Source organism: Papilio polytes, unplaced genomic scaffold (genome assembly GCF_000836215.1).
Source record: "Papilio polytes unplaced genomic scaffold, Ppol_1.0 DF824191.1, whole genome shotgun sequence".
Lineage (NCBI taxonomy): Eukaryota > Metazoa > Arthropoda > Insecta > Lepidoptera > Papilionidae > Papilio > Papilio polytes.
Genome location: NW_013525013.1, coordinates 95,190 through 104,885, shown reverse-complemented (window position 1 = coordinate 104,885; position 9,696 = coordinate 95,190). Strand labels below are relative to the sequence as shown.

Below are 9,696 nucleotides of genomic sequence, written 5' to 3'. Positions count from 1 at the left end.
TCTAATCTCATTTGGAGGCATTTAAACTCTCGCAAACATCCTTTTACCATTGAACAGCCGATCACGTGGAGTGGCGGCGCGAGATTTTCACAAGTGCGGGCTGCACACTACTTTAAAGCTTAACTCGCTCCGAGCAGAGCTGCTAAGAAGTCCGACCTCATTCGGTCACAGAGTATAACAAGAAACAGAAGTTTATCATAATTTTATATATGACGTATGTACTTGATAGATACATGTAGAAAATTGATGTTTGCATTGTGTAAAAGAGATGATGATGATGAAACGTATTTTTTCGTAGTTAAAAGATGTTCTATCAGATGTGATCCTCCTAATAAGGAGCGTCCTAGGTTACAGATAAGATATTTTTGTGTCCTAGATCGACTGGTATGGAGCACAGTATACATTAATAAAGTATTGAGTATCTGTTCTCCTACTCTATGGCACCGGTCTAATTGAACTAGTCCTAGTCGGTAATTGGGGCCGCGCGGCCTCAGCTCCTCAGCTCCTTTGCCATCCGAACGATCTTAATTATCGGAATGTGCTATTTCCCCGCGCTACAGTATTGAAGAGTTAACGAGGCCGGCGACTTGTGGTAACAAAGGTCGGCCGATTCTTACGAAAAAGAAAAGTCAGTCCTTTTATAGCGTCCCTTCGCAGTTTCACGGCGCACCGATCAAACGGCTTAATTAGAAAATTTATTTACAAAGACTCAACATTAAATTGGCAAACGTAATGAAGTTACACTAACTCGAAAATTGAACAAAGAAAACAGACGATATCTAATATTTATTTCGTTAGCGAAGTTCTTTTTGTCATGCCTTGTTTATTTAGATTTATTATTTTTATTTTCAGACTGTCTTCACCTGCAACTGTACAGAGACCCCAAGGATCGCTACAAGAAGGGTCAAACCAAGGCGTCCCTGTCCCTGCAGCACTTCCTCGGCTTCGAGTCGGGCTTCACGCTGGACAAGGAGTCTAACACCATCGCTATCATCTGCCAGGACGTCATCGTGGTGCTCGCCTTTGAGACCCGCGAAAGGCTCATATCATGGCAAGTGAAAGTAGGCGGCCAGCTCGGTACCTCCAGAGAGTACCTAGTGATGGTGGGAGGAGGAGCAACGCGAAAGCTGCCAGCAGGGCCCGCCAGGCTGCACGTCCATGGCAGAAGATTCGCGCTCACTAGCGGGGTGCCGCCGCGCCTGCTGGGCCTATGGGAAATCGGACAGTTACGGTAAGCTTAAATCTAATTAAGCTTTTGAATTGTATTATACTTTATAGACATTAATAAATGGCATTTGTTTGCAGACGATACGGAGTTGCAGAGGGCCGGTTTTGCTTCGAAGGTGGCTCGCATTGCGGCAAGGGAGAGGGTCTGCACCTACTTATCACTGACCAAGCGCAGGATATCACGGACGCCTTCGACCAAGCGGCGCACGGCAACCTGTCGCTACAACGCCCTGCTGCGTCTAGGACCGGTGTCGTATATTTTATCTGCCTTAACTTTTATATAAAAAAAAATATTCATAGGTAGTAAGTATTTAAATTCTTTCTTCTCTAAACTTTTAGGTGCCGAACGTAGCTGTAGGTCTCGATCGAACACTCGTTTGTCTGATCAAAATGCTGGCGATCAGTCAATGCCGGATTCCGCCAGTGGAATTTACGAGGAAAATTTTTTTGGTGAAGATTGCGGGGAGCCTCCACAGACCTGGCCCTCCGATGAGAGACGCGGTAACGAACAGGATTTGAAAACAGAAATACAAATTAACGCCGAACCGCCGTGGACAGGCGCGGACCACGTTACCTTGGAGCGCTGCAACACCTGCATATCAAAGCTCGGCGTGATGACGCGGTCATCGACAGTGGCGTTGTCGCCGAATACAAACTTCAATCCCGCTTGGACGATGGAGGCTGTCCCCGAGAGCAATTCTGACAACTCCTCTCACAGTACTGAATATCTGACACCAAAAACTATAAGAAAAAATACAGAAACATGCCATTGCCAAGATCGACCACCACAGCGACCACCGAAACCACCACAATACGGTTTAAAGAGACCGCCCGCCCCTTTACCTGCACAAAGTTGTGGATGCAATGCCAATGATACTATTCCCACAAATAACAAAGTAGGTCCCTATGAAAATTATGATGTTCCTAAAACTACTCATGCCGAGGTGAGTGATATGCAATATATTTTTTTTATCAAATAACATACGCAAAATTAATTGCTTGTTATAATTACAACTTAAATATGAATTCAAAGACGTATTATTTTCAGGTCGACAATGCTGAATATTACGATACCCCAAAACGATTAAAACAAGCCTTAACCGAAGATTTATTCCAAGTTACAAATAAATCTTCACCCGGAAACCTTGTTTTAAAGAAAAGGTGTGGTTGCATTTTGAAGTTTGGTTCAAAGAAGAAACCACTAATTGTTGAATGTGAAGAAAACTTGCAACCAGTAGAATGTCCTTGTCTAAAAGTTACCAATTGGGCAAATAATTTGATCAGTCTTCCTTATTGTAACAAAACGTCTAACACAGACAGAACGAGCACTGAAGTAGCAGGAAACATTAAGGAAGACACTGCTATATACGCTACTGTAGATGTGTCACGTAAAACTAACCGACAAAGCGCAGCCACCGATAAAGAATGTCTACACGACTGTTGCAATGAAACAGGCATTGTGAATTATCAGAACATAGAACCCAAATGCGACAAACAGTTTGAAGGTCCATATGCAAATTACGAGAACTTTGAATTTGCCCTGTCTTTAGAATTCTATGAAAACGCAAAAGACTTGTTAAAGAAAGCAGGAGTTACACAGAGCGAATTAGATGCATTAAGTGCAAATATCGATCTTGCGGTAACAACACAACCAAAGAAATCGCGTGGGTGTACTAAATGTGTACATAATCCACATATTTTGTCTAATGATCAATCGAAAAGGACTAAAAGTGATGAATATTTATTAATGGGACCTCCAAGAGAAGTAAAATGTGAGATAGTAAGAAGTACCAATTCTGGATACGCCCCAATGTCTCCTAATCCTAATTGGTCGCAGAGCTTGAAGCATCCGATACAAAGATTGCACAGAGCAGACATAGAGAAATCTGTTAGTATTCCTACTCTGAGCGTAGCTACGGGACCACGAGGTCAAATAATTAATAATAATAAAGAAGCTATGCAGAAGCGATCTAGCTCCGTTGATTCGGCAAGATTACTAGAAGATTTAAAAGAATTTGACAGCAGTATCGGAAGTCACGCGACATCTTCCTCGCTGGAAACATTAAGGAACATGGCTATAGATAATAGAATATCATCGCCGTGTGATAATGAAAGGGAATGTTACGACTGCTGTAAATCTTCTAGCTCGGAGAACAAAACCTCTGAGGAGAGCTCCTCAAAAGAAGTTCCGCATCTTCGTAACAAACATATGGACAACGCCCAAATCAAAAGATCCTCTAGTGTGCCATGCAAGTCCGGAGGCAACAGGGACTCCTCTAGTTCGAATGACTCCGGCGTGTCCAGTTGTTCACTAAAGCGCGGCGGCGGTGAATTCCAAGAATTTGAAATGCCCATGACGTCCATGCACTCGCGATATCATTACATGATTCACAAGAAAATGCGAGGCAATCTAACTGGATGTCTGCATTCCTCCCTCCCACGGAAATCAAAGTCATCCGATCCTCTGAGAGATCTTTCGATACAAGTGCACAAAGCCTCCATACCTGCCAAATCTTCATCAGCCGAGGCTGAAGTACCTGTCATACCTCCGAAGCAGTTCAAAGGTAGGAAACTTGTTATTTTCTTTCCTGTCCTACCTGGAATAGACACAACTTCTTATCTGGTACTTGTTTTTTCAGGTGTAATGGACACGCACAGCACATCGAGCGGCACATCCGATATGTCGGACTACATCGAGACGCTCTCGCTAACGTCATCGCATTCATCTTCCGACACCCCGAGCGCCCTTAGGTACATATGTGTTTGGATTCTTTACATCGAAAGGAAAAATTTCTGTCTGTTTTCCTTGTCAAATATATCTATGTACATATTTTATGTCAGAGTGAGCCGGCAGCCAACGAGCACGCTGCGGCCGCGTTCCGGCAAGGAGTACCACAACCGTGACCCCTTCCTCTCGGCCGCGTACCGGACTGGCAAGGACATAGCTAACTACACCAATCTACAGTAAACACGCTAACAAGGCCGGAGCATGCACGAATTCAATCGAAATGAGAAATTACATGCACATTTTACCAGTCGACAATGTCATTTATTGTCTATGGATTAATTTCGGAAAGTTTCTGTGTTTGAAGTGATCTTTCAAACATGACATTTTAAAATATGTCGGTGATTACAAATTACTTTGATGGATTTATGATAATTTCTAATTCCCATTGAATTCGATTAATGTAAATATGAACACATAAAGTAACAAGGAAGTTAAGTTATTTCGACTGATTTATTATTCACACATTATTAAGATGATAGAAATCAAATATCTTTATAATTCATTGTATTTTAACATCACACAAAAGTAAGAAAATGTATTAGTTACGTTTTAAAATAGAGTTTTATTCCCTCCCTATTTGTGTTTGTTGACAGAAGCGTATATTTTGATTGTAACGAACACGAGATCTGAGAAATTAAGAATGTCAGTTACTTTCGGATTTCGAACATTTTTAATGCGCGGTTTTCAATTTAATTTTAATGCTAATTTAACTCCGGCAAAAAATAATGTTTTACTTTTAATTTGATGTAAGTTAAGAATCAGTTTTATTTAATTGTTTAAAGCGTAAAATTCATTAGAGTTATGTGTTTTATTTTAATGCATTACAAACAAGACTGAATTTAAAAATAATTTTCATCTTAACAAAATTTTATTTGTGACATTTTCTTTAATATATTCTAGTCAGTACACATTGTATGATAATACATTTATTAAATAAAAATAGATTTATATCAAAGAAAATTATGTAAAATTGTAAAAACGTTTTGGTAATTAAGTACAACGATTGTGGGTTTTTGTTTCGTGTAGTTTGTAAAAAGCGATTTGTACGATCTTTTATTGAATGACTCATCATTATATTATAATATTTCTCGCCCCATTTTTACATGATTTACTATTAAAGATTAATTTATTTAAGAAGAAGAAGAACAAATTAAGAAACGCTAAAATAAGTTACATATTGGTTTTAAATCGTTTCCAAACTTTTTACGAATAATTGCTTGACGATCTTAATTGAGATTTTTAAATAATTACATCCAATCTATCGATTTTAGGAAACTTAAGGTCGTGAACGAAGCGGTACGACAAACATCAAATTGCATTTATTGCGTACAAATTTATTACGTGTACTCCAGTAAAAAAAATCAATACAATATTGTTTTATTAGCATAAGATACCATTAGATGTTAAAAGCATTTCCTAAAGAGTACTTGTAAGGCAATTATTCAATCACATATATTCCCTTTGATGTAAATCATATAACTTGTCAACATTCCTAATTTAAGTCCCTTTCCCTTTATCACTCTTTTCTTACAAGGAGAGGATGGGAAGAGGAAGTGGATTTGACGGTGGAGGAGATGCATAGGAAGGGGAAGTATCCTCTTTATGCACGTCTCCTCCTAAGTCGGATAGGGGTAGGCAACGCTTCTGCAATCGCGGATGTCTATGAGCAGCGGTCGCTTCGCTATTTCGGCGGATTCAGGTGGCCGCTTGCTCGTTTGCCACCTTATGTTATTAAAAAAAATCCTACATAAAAGCGTGTGATTGAAAAGTTGTATGACTTGACATTAGTACCTATATGAGTAGTTTCTTCGCTAGTTTATACCTATCCGATACCAAGTATATCATCATCGTTACCTATTTATGTAAACTTGCAAATACATATTGAATTAATATAGTTATTTGTAAAGATGTATCTTTGATTGTATCATTTTACCTTCAGCCCTTTTACATATTTACTCATTTTTTTTCAGAATCTGTTAGTTTGTAAAACGTTAAAATTTAACAATAGATACAAATAAGGAACTAAATCTCAAGTAATAATTGCGGCAAAGACCCAGCTGTAAAAATTACGGTCCATTAATTATTCATGGCTTTGCAAAAAAACTTGGTGGTCCTTTTTTCAAAGGCTGACCCTTTCCCTCGTTAATCCCCGGCCAATACGAGAACGTCCCAGAGGTCCGTCATAATTTATTTCTTGCCAATCAGCATTTCAATTTTCGATTGGGCTTTTCTGCTTCCTTTACAAATTCACCTAAAATGTGCAAAATGTAACGTAGTATAAAATAGGTAATATTTGTGTTAATAACACCTCGTTAAAACAATAAAAACTTGAGACTATAACATTTTATAATAGCATCCATATTCATTTATTTACACGTTGCTGGAATTTGCCGTCTGAAGGCTTAATGTCTACAATTTATAAACGCCTAACTGTATTGTTTTTTTAAGGATTTCATAAATTAACTAGCTTTCGTCCGCGACATCGTCAGCGAGGAAGTAAAAAAATAACAAAAGTGAGTAGCTATGTGTTCTACAAACTCTAACAAATATCCATCCATCCATTCAAACTTTCGCATTTATATTATTAGTAAGGGTTGAAAAATGTATTCTGTGCTATCATACAAAAGTAGTAAATTCTAAGATAACTTAAAATCTATATTTCTTTTAACAATATAGTGTACGGTACACGGTTCGTTAGGACATGTCAGGCCGACAGACCGTCTGTTATCGAGCTTGCTTGTTACCGACGGTATTAGGTTTTGATAGCTTTGTGGTTCCCCTACGTACAATGTATCCAGAATTACCGGATATTGAACCTTATGTAAAGGATAATTGATTCATGTTAGCGTTGCTCTTTTAAGACAAAATTTCGTAAAAACTAAGTAATATAAACATTTAGAAATAAACTTAGTATATAACACGAAATTACACTTTGATTAAAAAACATAGAAACAGTTTAAGGTAACATTTTGAATGCTGCATAGCTAACATAAGTTTAGCTTAAGCGAGAAATTTCGAAGACATAAATGTAACACGAGTATTAAGTTTATTAAAATTCTCGCTACAGCTCGGTGCTAACATCGCAAGTGCTCTCTCGCACTACTGTGTGTACACAGCCCTCCACTGGTTGTCTCTGTGAGGGGCCATTAGTGCCCTGAATGCTTAAATAGTGCTAAATGCATCCTCCACCCTTTGTCACGTCATGAGCGATAACAATTGTATGCACTTACAACATAACTTGACTCTACACTTTTTATTTTTACATCATTATGATACAAAAACAACATAAATGAAAACAAAAGACTGTCGAGTGTTCTTCGATTCAACTGTTCACATTCACAGTTGCTTACAGTTGCGATTTTGTTTTACGTTCCTTGATTCCGTTTCCAATCGCAGTACCTAGTCTTAATGACTTGATTACGACATGCAAAGTATCATCTATCGTGGCTCCTGCATTGCTTTGGGTCATCCAATTAGAGTCGGAGATTGGGCGCTGGCAAGTTGCTGATAGAAGTTAGCTTCAACCTCGGAGTGGAGCCGGGACTTGTTAGTATTCAATTCCAACTGTAGATTGGGCATCGAACTTGTTTTAGGTAAACCGAAGTTTGGAATTGATTTAGTAGAAGTTTATATTTCATATTACACATACTTAATGTAAACAATTATAAAATACACATAACATTCTTTTGTAATAGAAAATGCTCAATAATTACATGATTTTTAGCACGTATTCATTTATTTTAAACATTTCACTGTAGTCTGTTGATCTGTTAACGCGCTCTGTTATTTCCTTCATCTGTATATTACAAAGTAAATACATTTCAGTAAACGTCCGATACATTCCAGGTTCGGCAGCCGCTCCTCGTCTGTTTGAGTTAGCAAAGCTTAATTGATTTATTCACGGAATTTACTCGACAAAGCCAAACTGAGATATCTAACGTACGATACAATGTAAATTATCTGAGGAAGGACATAAAAGGATATTAAAATAACGCTACAAATGCTGCTTCTTATAAAGTACGTCTCCGAAATATCAGAATTATTATACATTATGTTCTTTCATTTTTAACTAGATTAGGAGGATAATGGAAACTGGGTTGCCGGTTAATATCCCCAGGGACGGAGGGACGCGAAGACGAGTGTCATTTGCAAATTGATTTTATGTAAAATGTTCGCCATCTCGACGGCCACTTACGAAATATGGAATAACATTTGTGACGTGAGAGAGAACCAAAACATATTATCAACGTTACGCTCCTTGCTTTGCATTATTGAGTTATCGTCCCCGACACGAGGTGTGTGAACATTCCTGTCACGTACATAATTTACACACAAGTTATGTCAGTGTGGAATAATAATTATGCTTCGATTATCTTCAATCAAATAGACACAGTGCAACAAACAAAATAAAAGATAAATTCGATAAACAATTCGATAGACCATTCATCAAATACCAAATTTAATGTATACCTAATTGTTACTGTTGTACATATCTGTCTCTTTAATGTATATTAACGTAACTACTCAAAGATCGCAATCAATATTGGTATCTCTCGCTCTCTGTATGAATTGTATCTGTAATTGCATACACAAGCAACGTTCAGCTTCGCTGGGTCAGAACAAAGCCTTGTCTATAAAGACAGCTTGGGGACTTGTGGTCCTAACTCGCGTCACGTCAATCGCTGGTAATGTAATGATTGTTAAGAGTGCGTGTTTCTGTGTGTGTGGGTGTGTGCTTTCATTTATTTAGATAAATATGTATTTAATAAGATAAAGTAATAAAATAACGTAGACTTAGAAATGGGATAATATTTCAGAGGCGTTGAGCGCTCTCTTAACTTTAATTAACCATAATCAAGTTGTATTATCTTCTCAACTACGTTTAATTATAAGTTGAGCAGTAGTCGGTAAGTCTGTGCAATAGTGAGCATTGCTTGAGCGAGTGATCTGTAGCGAAGCAGTCCCGAAGCAGCTTCAATTAATTGAGTAATTTCCCGCGGCGGCGGCGGCGGCGCACATCTTCTCTGATTTAATTAACTTTGCGGTCCATTAGTTACGCTCATTAATAGTTTGCCCTTACAATCATATCGATTTCCTGCAGACTGCTTAAAGTACAAATGTTCGGGACATTTCATAGAATTCCACTTAATTATAATTTAGTAATAAGTTTCTTGGAGTAATATTTCAGGATCATTTTGTTAGTCAATTTGTACTATAAATGGGTTTTATGTACTGTGCGGCAGGCGAGGGGTGTCACCAAAACGGCCGCGTCATCAATGACTTTGCTTTTACACTCGGGGAGAGAACAAACATTTTACAATACAATGGAGTAACTTTTTGTGTTAAAAGGTTTCGATCAGTTATTTTCAATAGCATTTTTTATATTATTCATGGTTCTAAAGTTTTTCATTCACTTCATTGTGATGAATCGTAAATACACCACAATATTAAAAAAATACAATCTTTTTGGTTTTAGTTTCTAGATATATTGAAGAAAGTATTGCATTCCTCCTTAAATTTTAATTTACAGCGGCTATTTTTACATAAAATAGGAATACGACGGAGACTACAGCAAACTGTTCCATTTTTTTCGTAAAATTGTAAGGTTGAACTGTTCGCGGGTGTTCACGTATTGCGGTGGGCGCGTATTTTTTGGTAAAGGTCTGCAGCAGCTGTTGTCC

General features: G+C 38.0%; 2 protein-coding genes across 2 annotated transcripts in view; both read left to right on the top strand.

The window, feature by feature from the left end:
- The first annotated feature begins 386 nt into the window (after nt 1–386).
- On the top strand, nt 387–4,195 carry LOC106110682. The gene is made up of 7 exons (XM_013292580.1): nt 387–396; nt 853–1,231; nt 1,306–1,475; nt 1,567–2,171; nt 2,276–3,791; nt 3,867–3,978; nt 4,069–4,195. Exons 1-7 carry the CDS (start codon nt 387–389, stop codon nt 4,193–4,195), a joined length of 2,919 nt encoding a protein of 972 aa, XP_013148034.1.
- Nucleotides 4,196–6,803: 2,608 nt separating this feature from the next.
- The window catches only part of LOC106110681 (membrane-bound alkaline phosphatase-like), an 80,587-nt gene continuing 77,694 nt past the window's right edge, over nt 6,804–9,696 (top strand). The window contains exon 1 of the mRNA XM_013292578.1: nt 6,804–6,836. Coding sequence (XP_013148032.1) covers nt 6,804–6,836 — 33 coding nt within the window. The remainder of the gene's footprint in view (nt 6,837–9,696) is intronic.